The sequence below is a fragment of the Megalops cyprinoides genome, chromosome 24, assembly GCF_013368585.1.
Source record: "Megalops cyprinoides isolate fMegCyp1 chromosome 24, fMegCyp1.pri, whole genome shotgun sequence".
In the NCBI taxonomy this organism is placed as follows: Eukaryota; Metazoa; Chordata; class Actinopteri; order Elopiformes; family Megalopidae; genus Megalops; species Megalops cyprinoides.
In genome coordinates, this window is record NC_050606.1 from 667992 (window position 1) to 688404 (window position 20413).

General features: G+C 48.3%; 2 protein-coding genes across 4 annotated transcripts in view; both read left to right on the forward strand.

The window, feature by feature from the left end:
• The first annotated feature begins 2695 nt into the window (after nt 1-2695).
• Nucleotides 2696-9990, forward strand: dcaf8 (DDB1 and CUL4 associated factor 8). Of its 3 annotated transcripts, none has more exons than XM_036518874.1 (13): nt 2696-2890; nt 4201-4264; nt 4890-4973; nt 5130-5773; nt 6653-6793; nt 7133-7227; nt 7361-7471; nt 7551-7681; nt 7774-7881; nt 8044-8174; nt 8448-8567; nt 9214-9330; nt 9795-9990. In XM_036518874.1, exons 2-13 carry the CDS (start codon nt 4228-4230, stop codon nt 9903-9905), a joined length of 1830 nt encoding a protein of 609 aa, XP_036374767.1. In that variant the 5' UTR covers nt 2696-2890; nt 4201-4227; the 3' UTR covers nt 9906-9990. The 3 variants fall into 3 exon arrangements, with proteins under 3 accessions (XP_036374767.1, XP_036374768.1, XP_036374769.1); XM_036518875.1 differs by having other exon boundaries at nt 2696-2838; XM_036518876.1 differs by lacking the exon at nt 4890-4973.
• Nucleotides 9991-16234: 6244 nt separating this feature from the next.
• The window catches only part of LOC118771012 (complement C3-like), a 35110-nt gene continuing 30931 nt past the window's right edge, over nt 16235-20413 (forward strand). Inside the window, exons 1-7 of the mRNA XM_036518841.1 lie at nt 16235-16338; nt 17041-17233; nt 18159-18336; nt 18698-18768; nt 19527-19618; nt 19810-19892; nt 20067-20154. Of these exons, the coding sequence (XP_036374734.1) occupies nt 16268-16338; nt 17041-17233; nt 18159-18336; nt 18698-18768; nt 19527-19618; nt 19810-19892; nt 20067-20154 (776 nt within the window). The 5' untranslated portion in view covers nt 16235-16267. The remainder of the gene's footprint in view (nt 16339-17040; nt 17234-18158; nt 18337-18697; nt 18769-19526; nt 19619-19809; nt 19893-20066; nt 20155-20413) is intronic.

A 20413-nucleotide genomic window follows, 5' to 3' on the forward strand; every position in this document is an offset into this window, starting at 1 on the left:
GTTAATGGTTTAATAAAACAACACATTCCGACCGCAGATGAGGCGACAGAAATAAATATACGGACGGACTGCGGTCGCTTGGAAGTGAGGGAGCAGGCAGGCTGACACCCGCAGTACAGCAGGGCTTCTACAGCCCTGAAACTCGCACACATCCTGTGACCCCGTGATCCCGAGCAGCTGAATGCAGCAAAGAGGCTGGCCAGAAGTTAAGTGCACGATGTCAGCGTCGCAGCTGTAAAGCAATGCAGGCTCATGGATGCGCCTGTGGTGCTGCTTGCAGTATAGTTTGTGCATGCTGAGGTCACGCGAGCCAGAGGAAGCATCAGATAAACGCCAATACGAGAAAACTGTTTATTTTAAATGTACATCATATATGACAGTGTGCTGAACAGCTGCACAGTGTATAGGGGTTCGGAAAAAGATACGAAAACTAGTTTGACAAACAGCCTTGAGCGTTGTATAGACAGTTGAAAGAGTCGCATTGGATGGACTGTAATGTCGCTGATTTGCGCTCCAGCTCCGCTGCCGCTGGATGCGTCGGCAGTGGGCGCTTGTGAGGGGCGCACATTACAGGCGGAGTTCAGCGTCGGGGGTCCGTGTGTGCCGACGCTTGACGCTGTCCGAGTGCTCGGTGACCACACTATACGCGGTTATGCGTGAATTACCGAACAGCTCGGGCTTGCTGCTTTGCCAGGGACACATATACAAGCAAAGCACTCCCGCAACAATACACTGCGCGACAGCAGCGGTACCTAGCAACCGCAAAGAGAAGCAGGAACACCCATCAGTTATCATTACCAGAAAACTAAAATTAAACATTTAACCCATTCCACTTCTGCAAACAGCGGAGTCGGACGTGTCGTAGCCTACCCATTAACGGCACCTTTCACTGAGCACAAACAAGGGTACTCACCTCGCTCATTTTGCAGCGGTAGTGTTAGAGTTTCACTGCGCTGGGCTCCCGCTTCCACTTGTACTGCGCTTATCTGAAGAACAGTCGCCTCGAAGGCAAGCAGCGGTGGTCCCCGTTACCGCGACGCCGTTACGCTGCGCAGAACGCAGAACAGCAGCTCGTCTGTGGATTTAATGCTCCGCTTTCTGCCTCTCCGCTCCACCAGCTCCTATCAACGCCTGACGTGCGACACTGAATGCTGCGAGTGTGTGTACAAGAGCAGTGAAATCCTCTCTTCTTTCAGCCACCCGCCCACTCTCCCTGCCCCCCCCCTTGCACCGAGCCAACAGTCAATAGCACAGGTCTTTCTCTGGTGAAGTTTTCCTTCGTACCAATCACGGCATACACAAACAGCAACACTATAGTTGGTGTGTCTGTGCGTGTATGAAAGTTTATATAACGTGTAATTCAAAAAAATGGACAAAGTATGAGATAACTACATTCGTGTCATTACAGTGCACCTGCTCCAGCGTAATACTCAATTATGGTAATTGATCATTTTTATTTTATTGATTGCATTTGTTTTTGTGAAAGGGAAATTAATTTCTTGTAATCTACATTTACTATTAATAATAATAATGTGTATCAATATAATATTATTGTTGCTATACTATAATAATAATGTCGGTAAGGGAATGTTTTCCTTTATCTTTATTTAATTTATTTTCATCATAAAGGGGTATTAGAATTACAATAAACGTAACTAAATCAAACCTTTCGGGGCCCAGAGTCCCACCTCCCTGCTGACTGGGGCTGTCTTATTGCGTAGTGGTGAGGAGCAGGGCTCGTAACCAAATGGTAGCTGGTTCGATTCCCCGCCGGAACACTGCTGTTTTACCCTTGGACAAGGTACTTAACCCAACTACCGCCATAAATGTCCAGCTATTCATGGGTAAAATTGTAACCTACTGTACGTAAGTTGCTCTGGATAAGAGCGTCTGCAAAACGACAATGTCTGTCGCGGCTCCGGCCATAGTGGGACAATTGCAGCGACCTTAGCAGGGCTATGCGTCACCAGGAGGACATTGCACTGTCTATTAAAATTAGAACACGTGCTTTTTAGTTTAGTTTTTTTGTTGTTTTATTCATTTCGCACCAAAATAGAAACAAAGGAAACACTACATGGAAAGGTCGCATGAAGATTGTGCCGGCGAGACTAAACTACAAAATGATCTTAATCATATCTCACCTTACATTAAACTCAAATTTACAACAAAGCTGAACAAAACAGTAAAACAAAGAAACTGAAATTAGACGCACAAATCAATGCAACTACGACAACACAGTACAAAACAAGTTAGACAAAATCAAATTAAAATAACTACTAATAATTACAATTACATCTTATAAAGTGAGCCTTGTTAGCGATCTAGTGGTCTGTCCTTGGAGGTTTAAACTCCTGCTAATTTGCTTGACACTAGTCTGCAGATTTCGATGCACAAAACAAACTATTAGTTTTGTTTGAGATTAGTTACTTTCTGCTCGTCCGCAGGAATCATTTCAGCCTAAAGCAGGTGCTGCGGGGATTACTTAATATATTAGTTAATATATACGGATTTAATAATCTAAATACCTGTGTCTCCTATAAGCCCGTCCTAACTACATACGGATCAGCCGGTGTGCGCATCCAGTGGCGACGCTCGTGCGTGACATCCTGTACTCACTTCCGGCATCACAGCGCACTCACTTCCGGCATCACAACGCACTCACTTCCGGCATCACAACGCACTCACTTCCGGCATCACAGACAGCGGAAACACAGTCGGAAGGAGCCCGTCAAACATAAACAGAGCAGCGCCGTTAACGCATAACCTGCTTTTCAGAATATAAAAACACACCCAGAAGGCCGATGCCGTGTGGGGCGAGCGCCAGGCGGCCGGTTCCAGGTGCCTAAGCAGCCGGCTGAGGACGGAAATCGGCGAATCGGATAAGACTGAAGTGCGTTGCATCGGGCCTGCGGAGCTGGCCGTGTTTACATGCGGAGTGTGCGGGGGAGCGTGGGGGAAAGCGGCGTCTAATCCTGCCTGAAAGACGCGGCCAAGCCTAACGCTCGGGGCTGACAGCACGCTAGGCTAGCTGCTGCAGAGGTGGAGGGTTGACCAGTCAGGTTAGCTGGAAAGGTGGCGTGAAAGCGGTGCGTTAGGCTGGAGTGAGCGGGGGGAGCGTGAGCTGGGGTCAGCCCGTCCGCTGCCTCTCGCCGAAAGCTGCTTTATCGATCGCAGAGACGTGAGGAGCGAGCGGGGGCTGCGTAAAATGGCTGCCTGCTACACACGCTTCCTCGGAGCTCGGTACTTCGCTAACTTCGCTACTGGCGTCGTTTGTGTTCAGATATCGGAGCTAATGTACAATTTCATCCAAGTCAGTGTCGACCTCCTGTTATTTTAAGACTACCAAAATTCATCACCGCTCTCAGTCTTAGTAGTTCGCTCACTAGTTAGCTGGGTCTACTAGCACTTCTGTTTCTTATGAAGTTAGATAACATTAAATATGCTACAGCCAGGTCAAGAGTCCGCCCCCCCCGAATCAGCTTTGGTAAATAATTAGCGGTGTAGCGGAGTTCCTTTCTCATTAAGCGTACCATGCAGGATATTAAAACCAGTTTCCCGTTTGCGCTGGGCTCCATTCACTGGCTACGTGCTGCAGGTGAAACGATGGAAGTTAAAGCAGTGATCATGCATATGAGACATGCACACAGGGCGGTTTTAGCTGAAGACTACAGGGCAGATTGCATCGATCTTTAACTTCGTAACTGCTTCTCTTTCCTGTGTAGCGCCTTCAAAAACTTCGAAAGTTCAACTGTTACATCCACTGTATTAACCCTCTCTCTCAGTGCAGTGTTAGTGTACTGCAGTGTCAGTGTGTATATACTGTATTAACCCTCTCTCTCAGTGCAGTGTTAGTGTGCTTTAGTGTCAGTGGGTATATACTGTATTAACCCTCTCTCTCAGTGCAGTGTTAGTGTGCTTTAGTGTCAGTGGGTATATACTGTATTAACCCTCTCTCTCAGTGCAGTGTTAGTGTGCTGTAGTGTCAGTGTGTATATACTGTATGAACCCTCTCTCTCAGTGCAGTGTTAGTGTACTGTAGTGTCAGTGTGTATATACTGTATTAACCCTCTCTCTCAGTGCAGTGTTAGTGTGCTGTAGTGTCAGTGTGTATATACTGTATTAACCCTCTCAGTGCAGTGTTAGTGTGCCGTAGTGTCAGTGTGTATATACTGTATTAACCCTCTGTCTCTGTATCTGCAGGTTCTTTGCTGGAGACAGTGAAGCAGGATGGATGATAAAAGCAGTGAATCCAGCATCCAAAACGGTGAGAAAAGTTGATGTATGATGTCACATCCTGCCTCAGGTGCAATGGCTGACACAGCCAATCAGAGAGCTGCAGAACAGCTGGTTTGTATTATAAAGTGTACCTGTGATTCTTGTACAGATTTTTTGTCATCAGAAGACTTTGTGGCCAGCCAAATTAATTTTCAGACTACTTAGCAAACTCTCTGCCATACTGAAAGTAAATGAAATGCACGCACAAACCATCTAACTATTAGCTAGTGAGTAGCCTCCAGGCTACCACAAGTGACTGCAAATGTGACTGAATATATTCATGTCCATAAATGTATCAGGTCTGAATACAGTAGCCTGTGCAAACAGCTACATGCATCTGTTCAGTCACATTGGGCTTTGCTCCCTCTCTCTCTCCTCTCTCTCTTGCTAAACGGTTTCCTTGGAGAGGCAGTCATGCGGAAGGAGGTTCAGGGTTCCGTTCCGTAGACTGTGTTATTCGTGCTGAAAGGCTGTATCTGTGCGTACCTGGAAATGCAGCAGGCAGTATAACTTGGTTCCAAATTTGTGTGAAAAAATGCAGAGCGCTTTTGCGTGTTAATGTTTCTGCTGTGTCTGAGCCGTGGGGATAAGTGAAAGCTCTCTCGCCGTCACAGGAGGCTCAGAGGAGCCCGATCCCGGAGAGGGGAGTGAGGGGGGCGCGTCTGGCTCAGCGCAGGGGCAGACACGCACTGACACAGGTACCTCGTCTGCAGCTCTGTGTTTGTGACAGGCGATGGCTTTCAGAGGGATGCTGGGTAATGTGGGTGTGTCACATGGCCTATGGCCTGGCCCTGTCAGAGGCAGGGTGTCAGGGCTCGATGGGCGTGGTTATGACCCCTGTTCCCCACCCCCAGCCCCTGCAGACACGCCCCCCTCCCCAGAGGGACACGCCCCTGGGACAGAGAGAACTCGGCACCAGCGAGAGGAAGAGGAGGACGAAGAGGACACAGACAGCATGGACAGCAGCGGCCTCTACTCCCTGACGGAGGAGGGGGAGAGGGGGAGCGAGGGAGGGAGAGGAGGAGAGAGGCAGAGGAGAGCGAAGGAGAGCGAGGGGAGGAAGAGGAGGCGGGAGCGGGAGAGGCCGGGCGGGGGAACGACACGCGGCTCCTCCAGCTCAGATGAGGATGAGGAGGAGGAGGAAGAGGAGGAGCTGGACGAGGAGGAGGATGAGCAGGCGATGGAGGCGTGGCTGGGGGCGGAGCTGCGGGAGCTGGCCGTGCCGTCCTGGCGGGCGGTGCCGTCGCTGCGGGCGCGGGAGATCGGGCGGGGCGCTCAGTTTGTGAAGCGGGTGTGCGGCGCCAGGGGCCTGGTGCAGCGGCTGGAGCTGCAGGCCAGGCTGGAGAGGCACACGGGCTGCGTCAACACCCTGCACTTCAACCCCTCGGGCACGCGCCTGGCCTCCGGCAGCGACGACCTCAGGGTGGTGATCTGGGACTGGGCCCGCCGCAGGGCCGAGCTGGAGTTCGACAGCGGACACAAGAGCAACGTCTTTCAGGTGAGACCCAAAAGGTGTGTGTGTGGGGGGGATGAGAGGGAGATGTGTGCATGTGTGTGTGCGCGTGCGTTTGTGTGTGTGTGTGTGTGTGTGTGTGTGTGTGTGTGTGTGTGTATATTTGTGTGTGTGCGTGCGTGTTTGTGTGCATGTGTGTGTGCGGTGCCTGTGCGGTGCCTGTGCGGTGTGTGTGTATATATATTTTTGTGTGTGTGTGCGCGCGCATGTCTGTGTGTGTGTGTGTGTGTTTGTGAGCATGTGTGTGTGCGGTGTGTGTGTGTGTATATTTGTGTGTGTGCGTGCGTGCGCGCGCGTCTCTGTGTGTGTATTTGTGTGTGTGTGCATGGTGTGTGTGTGCGCCTGCAGGTGTGTGAGTGTGTGTGTGTGCGCCTGCAGGTGTGTGAGTGTGTGTGTGTGTGCCTGCAGGTGTGTGAGTGTGTGTGTGCGTCTGCAGGTGTGTGTGTGTGCCTGCAGGTGTGTGAGTGAGTGTGTGTGTGCGTGCAGGTGTGTGAGTGTGTGTGTGTGTGCGCGTGCAGGTGTGTGTGCAGTGGGTGTGTGCACCTGCAGGTGTGTGTGTGTGTGAGTGAGTGTGTGCGCCTGCAGGTGTGTGTGCAGTGTGTGTGAGTGAGTGTGTGAGTGTGTGTGTGCAGTGTGAGTGTGTGTGTGAGTGTGTGTGTGAGTGTGTGTGAGTGTGTGTGTGAGAGTGTGTGTGAGAGTGTGTGTGAGAGTGTGTGTGAGAGTGTGTGTGTGAGTGTGTGTGTGAGTGTGTGTGTGAGTGTGTGTGTGTGTGTGTGTGTGTGTGTGTGAGTGTGTGTGTGAGTGAGTGTGTGAGTGTGTGGTGCTGTAAGAGGTGTGAGCGCTGTGCTCTGCCTCCTCCTCCAGGCTAAGTTCCTGCCCCACAGCGGCGACTCCACGCTGGCCATGTGTGCGCGGGACGGCCAGATCCGAGTGGCTGAGCTCTCCGCCACTCAGCGCTGCAAGAACACCAAGAGGGTGGCCCAGCACAAGGGCGCCGCCCACAAGGTAGGGAGTGAGAGACAGCTCTGATTGGAGGTGCGTGTGTGTGAGTGTCTGTGCATATGTGTGTGTTTTCTTGTTTCTTTCCAATTCATGTTTCTGCCTTTATGCTTGGAATAAAGGTGCTCTCTCTTCTCCTTTCCACCATCTCCCCCCCCTCTCTCCTTCACTCTCTTTCTCTCCCTCTCTCTCCCCTCTGTCTCTCTCTCCCTCTCTCTCCCTCTCTCTCCCTCCCTCTCTCTCTCTCTCTCTCTCTCTCTCTCTCTCTCTCTCTCCTTCCCTCCTCTCTCGCTCTCTCCCCTCTCTCCCCTCTCTCCCTCCCTCCTCTCTCTCCCTCTCTCTCAGCTGGCTCTGGAGCCGGACTCTCCCTGCTCCTTCCTCTCTGCTGGGGAGGATGCTGTGGTGTTCGGCATCGACCTCCGGCTCGACCGGCCTGCCACGTGAGTCCCAGCTCCCTGCTGCCCCCTGCTGGCAGACCCTGCCAGCACTACTCTGTTTGACACAGCTGTGGGGCTCCTGTGCACTCTCACTGACAGACACTCTCCCTCCCTCTCCCTCCTCCCTCCCGGGCAGCAAGCTGGTGGTGGTGAAGGAGGGCGATAAGAAGGTGGGCCTCTACACCATCTTTGTGAACCCGGCCAACACGCACCACTTTGCTGTGGGCGGGAGAGACCAGTACGTCAGGTGAGACACCGCCACAGGTGATGGATGAGGCATGCTGGGAAATGTAGTGAAGAGAAAATAATGGCAGTCCTCTCTGCAGGATTTATGACCAGAGGAAGATCAATGAGAATGATAACAATGGGGTGCTGAAGAAGTTCTGTCCATCTCACCTGGTGTCCAGCGAGTCCAAGACCAACATCACCTGCCTGGTGTACGGCCACGACGGCACAGGTACTGCAGACCCGACACACACCTCACGCCTCACTCACGCCTGCCCCACACCTGCCCCACCTGCCCCCCCCAACTGTCTGTCTGTGTCTCAGAGCTGCTGGCCAGTTACAATGATGAGGACATCTACCTGTTCAACTCCCAGCACAGCGATGGAGCCGACTACTGCAGGAGATACAAGGGCCACCGCAACAACGCCACAGGTACCAGAGACACTGTGTGTGTGTGTGTGTGTGTGTGTGTGTGTGTGTGTGTGTGCGCGTGCGTGCTTGTGTGTGTGTGCGCGTGCGTGCTTGTGTGTGTGTGCGCGTGCGTGCTTGTGTGTGTGTGCGCGCGTCTGACTCTGCCTTCTCTCTGTCCCGCAGTGAAGGGGGTGAACTTTTTCGGGCCCTGCAGTGAGTTTGTGGTGAGCGGCAGTGACTGTGGACACATCTACCTGTGGGACAAGCAGTCTGCCCGTGTGGTGCAGTACATGGAAGGAGACAAAGGAGGAGTGGTGAGGGGGCGAGGGGGGAGAGGAGGGAGGGAGGAGGGGTGGGGGGAGGGAGGGAGGAGGGGTGGGGGGAGAGAGGGAGGGGGTGGGGGGAGAGGGGGGGGTGGGAGATGGGGGGGAAAGGGGGAGGGGGGAGGGAGGGGAGGAGGGGGGAGGGGGGCGGGGGAGAGAGGGAGGGGGGAGGGAGGGGAAGAGGGGGGAGGGGGGAGAGACGGGAGTGCTGAAAGCAACAGGAGCACTGAATGCGCTGTGGACTGATTTTGGTCCTGCCCCCAGGTGAACTGTCTGGAGCCCCACCCTCACCTCCCAGGCCTGGCCACCAGCGGTCTGGATCATGATGTTAAACTGTGGGCCCCCACTGCAGAGACCCCCACATCACTGAAGGGCCTGAAGGAGGTACAGATTCCCACTGTACTCACACTGAGCCCATACTCTCACTGTACTCTCACTGTACTCACACTGAGCCCATACTCTCACTGTACTCTCACTGTACTCACACTGAGCCCATACTCTCACTGTACTCACACTGAGCCCATACTCTCACTGTACTCACACTGAGCCCATACTCTCACTGTACTCTCACTGTACTCACACTGAGCCCATACTCTCACTGTACTCTCACTGTACTCACACTGAGCCCATACTCTCACTGTACTCACACTGAGCCCATACTCTCACTGTACTCTCACTGTACTCACACTGAGCCCATACTCTCACTGTACTCTCACTGTACTCTCACTGTACTCTCACTGTACTCACACTGAGCCCACACTCTCACTGTACTCTCACTGTACTCACACTGAGCCCATACTCTCACTGTACTCTCACTGTACTCACACTGAGCCCATACTCTCACTGTACTCACACTGAGCCCATACTCTCACTGTACTCTCACTGTACTCACACTGAGCCCATACTCTCACTGTACTCTCACTGTACTCACACTGAGCCCATACTCTCACGAGCCCATACTCTCACTGTATTCTCACTGTACTCACACTGAGCACATACTCTCACTGACAATGATGATGATGATGTGCAGGTGATGAAGAAGAACAAGCGTGAGCGTGATGAAGACAGCGTGCGGCATGGTGATCAGTACGACACCCAGCTGCTCTGGTTCCTCATGCGGCACATGAGACGCAGAAGACCTCAGAGGGTAAGTCGCCCCTGCTAACACTTAAGTGCACACCTGTGCTAATGCTAAAGCGAACACCTACAGCGGTACCAGTGCTAATGCTAAAGGTAACACGTACAGCGATACCAGTGCTAATGCTAAAGCGAACACCTACAGCGGTACCAGTGCTAATGCTAAAGGTAACACCTACAGCGGTACCAGTGCTAATGCTAAAGGTAACACGTACAGCGATACCAGTGCTAATGCTAATGCTAACAGGACATCTGTACCTGTACAATGCTAATTCTAGCACTTATACCAATCCCGGTACCAATGCTAATGCTAGCACCTGTACCAATGCTAATAGCAATATATCTATTTCAAAATCAGTATCAAAATGAATGCCAGTATCAGTGTCATAACTAATATAACATAATGTGCCTATTCTAATGTCATTAATAGTATCACTATGAAAATAAGCGTGTAAAATCCACCCTTTCCCCCAGACCCGCGGCGGAGGGGCAGGTGAGGGGGACACAGATGATTCATGGAGCTCGGCTGATTCCTCTGATGAAGAAGACATGGGTCCCGACCACGTCCAGTGCATGTCCTCCTGAGCAAGAGAGGCCGTCTGTCCCACACTGTCTCACGCGCACACACACACACACACACACACACACACACACACGCACACACACACACACACACGCGCACGCGCGCACACACACACACACACATACACGTACACACGCACACACACACGCACACACACACGCACACACACACACACACACACGCACGCACACATACACGCTACTGTCCCACATACGCACACGCACACACTCCTGTCTCACACACGCACGCACACACACACACACACACACACACAGTCTCGCACACACTGGACCTGACACACACTCCTGTCTCACACACTCCTGACACACACACACACACTCACACACACACACACACACGCACGCACACATACACGCTCCTGTCCCACATACGCACACGCACACACTCCTGTCTCACACACTCCTGACACACTCACACACACACACGCACACACACACACGCACACACACGCACACACACACACACACACACTCACACACACACACACACACACTCACACACACACACACACTCACACACACACACACACACACACACACTCACACACACACACTCACACACACTCACACTCACACACACACACTCACACACACACACACACACACACACACACACACACTCACTCACACACACACACTCACAGGCTCGCTGTACTCGTGGGGTGCATTGACATGCAGAATTTCAGCACTTTAAGGAAATTGTTCATTTGTTCAGGACGTTTTGTGAAAAGTTTTTTTCCTGCAGAATGGGAACGCGACCTGCACTGTAGTGACCGCAGGTCCTCCTCTCCACGCCCTCCTCTGCCTCCCTCTTTCCGCCTTTGCTAGAGTGCACTTTAACCAGGGATCGGGGGGTTCAGCTCTTCAGTGGGAGGAGCGTGGAGGGGAGCTTCCATGACTGCAGCTGTTTTAAGTCTGTTTCTCCATTTAGAAGTTTAATATAACTGTAGGTGCATTCATTAAGCAGACAGATGTTTGCCACCAGCTCTGTAGTTAGAGATTTGAAATTTTGTAGAAAAACAATAATGGAACTCCCAATGGACCATCTGTTCTGATACTCTGCCCACTCCCTGCCAAGTCTCATTTTCCTGGGGTCTGGCCTGAATCGGTGCAGCTCCTGGTTTGCGTGTGCACCCGGTCTCTGAGAGGGCAGTGTGAGGCTGTCTGACCCTGCACACACCCCAACCTCAGCCCGGTGCACACCTACATCTGAGATTGGCTGTAGGGGCAGGGGTCAAAGGGCAGAAGGTCAGTTGTCAGTTGCTTTTGTGAGAGACAAAAAAAAAAACAAACTTCAGCTTTTCTTTTTTTGTATAAGGAAATACAAAGTTCAATTTATATGTATATAAAACTGTAAAGAAAACACCTTGAGCTTAATGACAGTTAACTTTTAAAATGGATTCAAGAAAAAATTATTTCAGAGCAATATTGAAGCAGAAGTTTATATTATGACTTTTATGAAGAAAGAGGATTGTTAAAGACCTGTGTTTGTGAATGAAAGGCACCGCTGCTTCCGATGATAGCAGCATTTCCTGTAATTCAGCTATTGCTATAAGATTTCTTGTTTCAGTTTTTTTCCTGACATTTGCAGTTGTTTTCCCTCTCTGACTCTTCCTTTGGCTTTTTCCCTCTCTTTATTGGAGTGTTCTGGTCTTTTCTCCATGCTGTTGCTGATGACTGTGTTGTACGGGTTCAGTTTGAGTAAAAGAGAGAGACTGCAGCACTGTGCTGGCTGGTGTCCTTCTTTACCTGTAGAGGAAATGGAGAATCTGCACGCTGATGAGGAACAGGACGGACGTCGGCACCTGCACTGATGGATGCAGAGTGTCACCTGAGCTGCTGTAGGGCCGGGTCACCTGCTGACCGCCAGCGCTTTGCTCACACAGGCATGCGCACAGGTGAGTGTCACCTGCTTCCGGGTGGCTTTCAGATGGAGTTTGCCAACCTCAAGCCACCTGTCGCGGAGAAGAATCTGTTTTGAAGACGATATGGCCACAAATGCCACCTTGTTTTAAGGAACACGGGGGGACACTTTCTGACACTGTGTGTGGTGAATGTGCAGCTTCGTTTCAGAGATTTATCCTCGCCTCCCGAGCCGCTTCCCTCACTGCCCCTGGCCATCCGGTGCAGTGGCGCCCTCTTGCTGGCAGGGTCGCCACTGCACTGCAGAGTGGCAGCTCCAACTGCCTTTGCGTTCTTCTGTAGGCGTCTCCTGACCTGTAGAGGCTTCAGAGAGCTCCCTACCTGTAGCCATGATAATGCTTACTACACATGATTGTAGAGCTGCCCGTAGAGCTCTCACTCGAACACACCAACGCCGGAAGAGCCCGAGTGGCAAAGGATGGCGTGCCGTCTTACCTTTGGCGATTCGGGAATTCATTAAATATAACTTTTAATAGATCTGACTCCAATTTTGTTATTGTTAACGTATTCTAATTCAGTAACCAGATTGCTCAGATGCCTCTCTGCTAATCGCTAAGATGGAATGCTTATATATGCAACCGAGGGACTGTACCCTCTGGTCCCGCGTAGTGTTGCTCTATACAGGTTGCAGTCTCTCATAGAGATGCATACATGCCTGTGGCCTGAGCTCGACCTAAAATGACACTAGTTGTATAGGCGAGGGACTACGGGGTATACCAATAGCATAATGATTCTATGAGCGCGTAATTAGCAGTTCTCTTACCGTACAGTGATCAGCTGCAGCGAGTAAGACGGACGATGAGCATCAAGTTACGATAAATGAATTTATTGTTACAATGTATGGTTATCCAGAATAACAAACAGTAGATAATGCGATGGCAAAGAATAATACATGGGTTATACGCAAAAGTGCGCAGGAGGTTGTGCTAACGAGTATCCCCGAACTATGCCAGTTTCCCCCTTATATACCTGAACATAGGGTATCTGGACTTTGGTGCCGTGACCAAATATGGTAAACTCAGAAAACAACAGTCTTGTCACGATTCAGCAATTACAAACTCTGTCGTAACCAGGGGGGTACAAGTGGTGTTCGCGAGTGAGGAATGCAAAGATAAGTGAATTCCTCACTGTCCACTTTTGTGCCACATATTGTAATCTTTATTATGGACCCATCGTACCTCCCTGCTATATACATCATTGACATGCATGTGAAATTAGCTTTCAAATGACACCAAATATGATTATGTTGCACATGAGAATGACCGTATTCAGTACTTTTGACAAGAGATGAACAGGGTCCTGAGTGTGGCTGTGCTGTAGGTTGCCTGGCAGCAGACAGAGTCCAGAGTCCAGGATGCAGCTGCCCTTAGCGTGACCTGCTGACCAGAGACTAGCGACAAGGATTGGATTGCCGCTACCCCCCGGTTGAGTTGCTTAATGGTCATGTTTGGTGGGTGTTGCAGGGTAACTGAGGTATCCAGATAACTATTACACTCTCCTGCAAGCCCAGAGGTAAACACTCGCATTCCTTTGGGGGTTTTGCAGGAGATGATTGTCATCTGCACTCTTCCTCAGAGGTAATCAGGAAGGCTGTTTGAGAAGCTTCCACCGCACTTCCCCGCGGTGGATCTGTGTTTGTTGTATTTAAGAGCTTAAATGCTTAAAGGTGTGAGTAAATGTGGCCATAATGTTTTTAAAACCTGTAATGTGACCAGGAGTCCAATTTAATAAAGCTGGAGGAGAGAACATGGCAGCGCTATGGAGCTTCCAAACTGAAGATTTGAGCCTCTTGTTCTCAGTTTATACAACCGTGTTTTGAGCTCAAAAATGAAAAATTAATGTCTGCTTTTCAAAGGTCATGAGATAACTGCAGAAATATATGCCTTGTGTGTAATGCTGGGTTACATAAATTCAGTGGAATAATTAACAGACTTGGTCTGAATATTTCCCTCTTAGCTGTAATTTATTATTGCTCTGACACAGCTGCTTTCAGACGAGGCGAGGTCTCAGTGACACGCATGATAGCACTCATGTTCATATGCATTCATCTCGACTCATGTTGGTTTACATGGCTGTTCATCAGAGTTAAGGTTGTGAGTGACGGGAGTGATGGGAAGTCAGGAGGGCTGCCCCCGTGTTTTCCTTTGCTGTCGTAGGGTTTTCACGCTGGGATGTTCTTGGACTCCCTCATGCCATGTTCTGGTTGGTCAGATTTCACTCAAGTAATTTCAGTGCAAAAAAAAACTGAATTTGAAATTCATATTCAACAATTTGCAGCTGAATTTCAGCAATTAATGATTCAGTTAATGTATTCACTTAAAATTATGAAATACAAATTCAATTATTTTCAGGAGCAGTGTCTCTCTGTAGTGGTACTCCCTGATTTGAAGGTCCTGTGCTGTGATTGGTCAGGTCCTGCTGGGGGAACGCCCAGTCTCCACCCACACCCCCCCTGACAGGTGAGAGGAACAGAGATGAAAAGGGTTCAGTTATGACTGTCAGAATTTTCCTGATAAAATGTAACATTTAAATGAGACATTAAATGAGCCAAAGTGTTTTAAAGAGAAGTCCTGCACTGTAAAGTCGTTTTGAAAGGCTCCCTGTTAAATGATGGAGCTCACTGCCTTTTCATCTTGGTTCTCACTGTGTCCGGTGTTGTATGTTTAAGAAAGGAGAAGCCCTGATAATACCCCCCACTCTGTCTCTGCCAGCATCCAGCCACATCAGCAAGCAGGTGAACCTGCTACAGGTGTGATGTTCCTGCGGCTATAACACCAAACACGCCTGAGCCGGAGAGCAGAGAGTTGATGTGCGTTTACCACGGGATTTTGCACTGCGTGATGTATGCAGTGGTTCTACATGGTGTCATATCTGCTAAGGCCCTGCCGAGTTTGCCCGATAACCCCTTCTGATGCATCAGCCAGCATTTCCACAAATTTCACTGTTATTTGGGAGATAATATGGGTAGAACATTTATGCCCCCTGTCTGCCCACAGTGGCAGAACATAACGGGTTTCATGGTTCTACGGATGTGAGGGCCTGTAGGTAGGGGCTCAGCAGCGACCCCCGCTGGTCAGGCAGGCACCTGCAGCCTGTCTGCATAAGGCTTCATCTGAGGGGTTCTCCTGTGGACAGAAGCAGCATTTGGAATCGCATTTCTCAGGACGGCACGCATTTGCGATCGTCGGATGTGGGGTGCAGCTGCTGGGAATTCCAAAAACTGAGATAAACACGGGGGAAAAAGCTCTGGCTTTTTTTTTTCCAAAATTGAAAAAGAAATAAAATGAGTTCATTGTCCCCTTGGTTCCCCCTGGAATGAATCCATCTCATTTCCCGACAGCAGGAGTTTTACTGGCACACTGATCGATGCAGAACAGCCCTTGACCAAAGTATCATTTGTATAAGTCTGTAGTGGGGCTCTGCCTTGTTGTCTCGCAGTGTGGGCAGAGACAGACAGTAATATAAATCTAAAGCCTTTAGCTCCAGTTTATCTCTTCTAACTGCCCTAGAAGGTTTCCGTGATTGCATGATGGGTAAAAATCTAACACGTGCAGAAATCAAGCATCTTAACACCTTGGATGGTATGGTGTATGAGGTCCGAGGAGTGAGACTAACTGCCTTACAAAATGAAATGAGATCAAAAGCCGTTCTGAAATGGGCACCAGTTCCAGGTCAAACAGGAAGGGACTGCCAAGTGCCTACGAAAAATGATAATTGTAATGTAATAACAATGTTCCAACAGCCAATGAAAAATAATATTCCAGTTAAACAGCTTTTTCCTGTAAAACCACAGCAAGGATTGACAGATACAGAAGGGAGTATGGGCTCTGAACTGAGAATGTGCTGGACAGAAGGCAGATATGAAGGCCTCACGGAGCTGCAGCAGGAGCGCGTGGGCTCCTTCATCTGCTAACAGCTCCGAGAAAAGCTGGGGTGTGTCAGCTTCACTCACAGAACTTATGTTAAAAAACATAACATGTATGTGGTAAGTTTTACTGTGCTTTTCAGAGCAGTGACTGAGGGTAACGATGCTGTTCCTGAGGACTGGGATGCCTCTTTTTGTCTTTTAAACACCTACATTTGCCATCAACAGCCCCTGAACCAGAGAACAGCTGCTCTGTAGTGCTGTGATGACACAGTGGACTAAATTCTGCAAACAAAAGATATGCAGAATTGCAACAGACTCTAAACTTTGTGCACAGTTCTGTGTGTGTGTGTGAGTGGGTGAGTGGGTGAGTGTGTGTGTCTGTGTCTGTGTGTGTGTGTGAGTGTGTGTGAGTGTGTATGTGTGTGTGTGTGTGTGTGTGTGCGTAGCTGAAGAGGTTCCTGAGTTACAGATTAACAGTGCTACAGCTGGCAGTGTGGTACTTATGCCAGTAGCAGGGGGAGAGCAGGCACTTTCTCTGGACTCTGCAGGCAGAATGACGGGTCCTCCCCCACCTGCTCTCCTTCTGGTCCTCTTCTTCGTCTGGCCCTCCCTGGGCTCCCCGCTGTGAGTCACCATCCTTAAAATGCATCCAAAAAGCAGAAACTGATCAAAAGGAATGTGGTACAAAAGAGTCTTCCTAATATTTATATTCATTGTTTTTGCATTTCCTAAAATTAAAAATACTAAAAATTTTAAAGATGTTTGAGGGATTCAAAGTGTACTCTGCTCTGTGGTGGATGAGAGGTATATTTAATGTGTTAAATTGGTTGTCAGGGTTTTGAGGGTGTTTGAATTCAGCGTTCGATGTCAGCCTGCATGAATGGCACTGATTTATATGTGATGTGAAATTGTACTGCTGTTTCTAGCTCTCTGTTCCCCCCTCCCTCTAATTCTGCTAAACTCAGATAAACTTTCCTCACAAACGCAGTACTGCAGTGCCAAAACACTTAGATAATGACAGCAACACAATCATGAACAGCCGTATAAAAAATATTAACAACTAATTAATATTTAATATTAATATTGACAATATTAACGGTAATTGATGATGTTAGCGGAAGAATTTATGAAAGTACTGCTAATGCCAATAATATTTACTTTATGTTGGCTTTTCTGATTGGCTGCTCAGTTTCTTTCAGGCCATGGCATACAGGAGTAAGACTGAGTTTCTCCAGCTCAGTCATTTATTTGAATGAGGGGGGAGGGGGCTGTGTGCTGGTTTGCTCATTAGTGTGCTGAGGTGTGAGGTCGCTGTCTGTGCTGTAGGTATGTGGTGGTGGCTCCCAACATCCTGCGTGTGGGCAGTGAGGAGAGTGTGTTCCTGGAGGCACGTGACGCTGCAGGGTCTGTAAAGGTGACAGTCACTGTGACGGACTTTCCTGGCAATCGGGAGGAACTCTACAGTGGAGAAGTTAGGTTAGACAGCAGCACATTTTTCCAAGCGCTCCACAAAATAAAGGCAAGTAAAGATTGGATGAGCACCAATATGGCCCTTTTCCTACAGGAAACTGCTCTGTGTTCTTAGCAACTGGCTGCCTATGACATTTCTACTGTTCCTGAACAAAGGTGTATATATTTTGTGTGTGTGCGTGTGTCTGTAGATGTTTTCCGCAATAAAATGCATAAGATTGCAGTAAGACTTTGCCTGGTGTTATTAAGGTTAAAGCATAACATTTACAAAAAGATGACAAACAATCCAGCATTTACGTTTTTTGTTATGTTATATTTTTAATATGTGACATTACTATTTAATCATGGGTCCGAAGAAGTACTGAGGCCATATCCTGTTTGTCTTCTTGGACATATTCATATTCACCGGATGACCTGAGTAATTGGTGTAGAGACGCTCATCCTGTTTGCAGCCTCAGAGTTCTCCTGCCAGGTCCTCACTGTGACGCAGCCACAGTGGCTTTCCGAAGGCACTCCACATGACGCGCCCAGGAGAGAGTGAATTTTAAAGTTAAAGGGGAACTTCGAAGTGGGGGAAACAGCATTTCATTTACAAATATAGCCCCAAATCTGACCATTTTTATTTCCTATTTATTTACTTCATTATTTTCTTTCTGCTCTATGCAGCTGGCCAGTTGTAGGGGGGTTAAGATAGGCTGTTTACGGGCCGTTATAGGCCGTTTAAGCAGCTGGGTATTTACACAGGATCCGTCTCATTCACCAGCAGCTCTCAGGTCACCTGCCACTCCTGACCCGGTTATGCACATTGTTGCTTACTGTCAGAATCAGCCATATGATAGATGGTGAATAAGGAAGCTAGTTTTGTTTTAATAAAACTAATCTTTGTCCTTCTCTCTTGATCTGTCCTCCTTGCTACTCTTGTTCTTTCTCCTTCTCCCATCTCTCTCTCTCTCTCTCTCTCTCTTTCACTCCAGATCAAAAGGGCTGATCTTGAGAGAGACCCTAAGTCTAACCAGTACGTGAACTTAAAAGTGAAGTTTGTAGACTCAGCAAATAAAGAACATGATATGGAGACAGTGTTGCTGGTGTCCTTTCACTCTGGATTTATTTACCTGCAGACGGACAAACCCATTTATAACCCCGGGGAACACGGTAGGCCTGTTTCTCTTCATAAATACTCACACAAACAACCCCAGAGAAAAGAGCAGATTGGCCTTCCAGGATGAATACACATGTACTTACTGCTGAGGCAGTTTCCACCTGTAATATTAAATTATACTTCATAAGTAATTGGGAATTTTTTCCAACAGGCACTGGAGAGGCACAGCTGTGCCCTCTAGTGGTATAAGATCATAACTGTGGGATCCACAGTCTGAATTTGTTACAGTGATTTTTTAGAACAAAAGCTGTCCTCCACATACCAGAATGCCGCTTTCTTTCAGCCTCCTGTTCATCCATGGCTGTCAGTCCCAACACGCACTTTGTCCTCTGAACATTTTGTTTCCTTTTACAGTCAAATACAGAGTGTTTCTCACAAACACAGCAGGCAGGTCTGCCACCGACGTGGTGACTGTTCAGATCAAGGTGAGCGGGACAGAAATGGTATCTAAACAATCAAAGGCTTTAGCTATGAAATTATTTAAATGCATTGGAGCATATTCTTATTTGTTTTTCTTATTAATGTTTTCCATTAGAAGAAGCGTTTTTTTTTAGAAATAAATGTTACTGTTTACATTGTGCTATGTACTGTGCTTTTAAACAACAGTGGCCTGGCAAATTCACTTCATCGATTGTGGCAGTTTAGATATGTATTCAAAGTAGTAATAAGGCCATTAATGCTTTGCTTTTCTAAGTTGTAAATGGATATCAGTGTACTGAGTATAAAAATGTCTAAAATGTTAAAATGGGTTAAAAAAATTAAAATTAAAAACTCACATTTATCAAAACAAAGAAAGTGTCTTTTCCATGTAACTGCCTGCAATAATTCCCTTTGCACAGCGGTTAAGCTAACAAAAAAATGGAATTCTTACAACTTCTCATATTGCTGCACTAACCAGTGCACCACACTGCTGCTCTGACCGCTGCTCCACACTGCTGCCCTGACCGCTGCTCCATACTGCTGCTCTGACTGCTGCTCTGACCACTGCTTCACACTGCTGCTAACTGTACTAACACCAATAATAGTAGTGAAATAGGGGTAAAATTGGTGGGGGGTCCATTCTGTTAAAGGGATTCAAAACAGCTTTTATTAAAAAATGGCTTGTGATGTAAGAAATGTGTGTGATGTGAGCAACAGAAACGCTGTGAACTGAGGGATGTTTGTTTGTGGTCTCTGCTGTCAGAACACACAGGGGATCATTATAGAACAGCTAACAAGTAAAACTGTGGACAATGGAATCTTCAGCAGCAGTTACCCCCTGCCAGAGGTCATCAAGTAAGAGTCACTACCTCAACATTCACTCACACAGGCCACATATGTAAGATGAGGTGTGTGTGTGTGTGTGTGTGTGTGTGTTTGTAAAATCTTATTATAAATTGAAATACAGCCCAATGTGTAGGTGTGGACATACAGGGGTGGTCAGGTATGAATATGCATATATAATACACACTGTGTTTGCTTCCCAGAGAAGGTTCATGGACTCTGGAGGCAAAGCTGCAGAACCATGAAGACATTCTTGCTTCCTCTGAATTTGAGGTGAAAAAACATGGTGAGGAACCAGGGCACACACACTCTCTTTGCTCTGACACAGCTCATAACGCACTCTCTTTGCTCTGACACAGCTCATAACGCACTCTCTTTGCTCTGACACAGCTCATAACGCACTCTCTTTGCTCTGACACAGCTCGTCATGCCTAACTGTTTTCTTGTTTTCCATTGACAGTACTGCCAACATTTGAAGTGACTCTAAAACCAAGCAAGAAGTATTTTCATGTGGATGATGGAGAGTTCAGTGTGGATATTCAGGCCAGGTAACTGCAGAACTGCACAATAACACGCAGCAGGTGCAGCATATTCCACTATACCTGTGTGCCAGAGGAGCGAAATCAAGCAGACTTCCTTTTATCAGCTCATTTTCAAAGAATATGCTCTTCAGATGATACTCAGTCTCTGAGTAAGTGATTGGAGGAATGCATAATATAACAAAGACTCTAATTCTTCCTCCTCTTTCACAGTTCATTTCAGGTCAGTTCAGTTCCTTTTATTTGTGTGAACATATACATACCATTC

Coding starts and splice junctions, on each gene's coding strand:
- dcaf8 (XM_036518874.1), top strand. CDS start 4,228: ATGGATGATAAAAGCAGTGAATCCAGCATCCAAAACG. Junction 7,472..7,550: donor GGGAGAGACCAGTACGTCAG/GTGAGACACCGC, acceptor TCCTCTCTGCAG/GATTTATGACCAGAGGAAGA. Junction 8,175..8,447: donor AAGGAGACAAAGGAGGAGTG/GTGAGGGGGCGA, acceptor TCCTGCCCCCAG/GTGAACTGTCTGGAGCCCCA.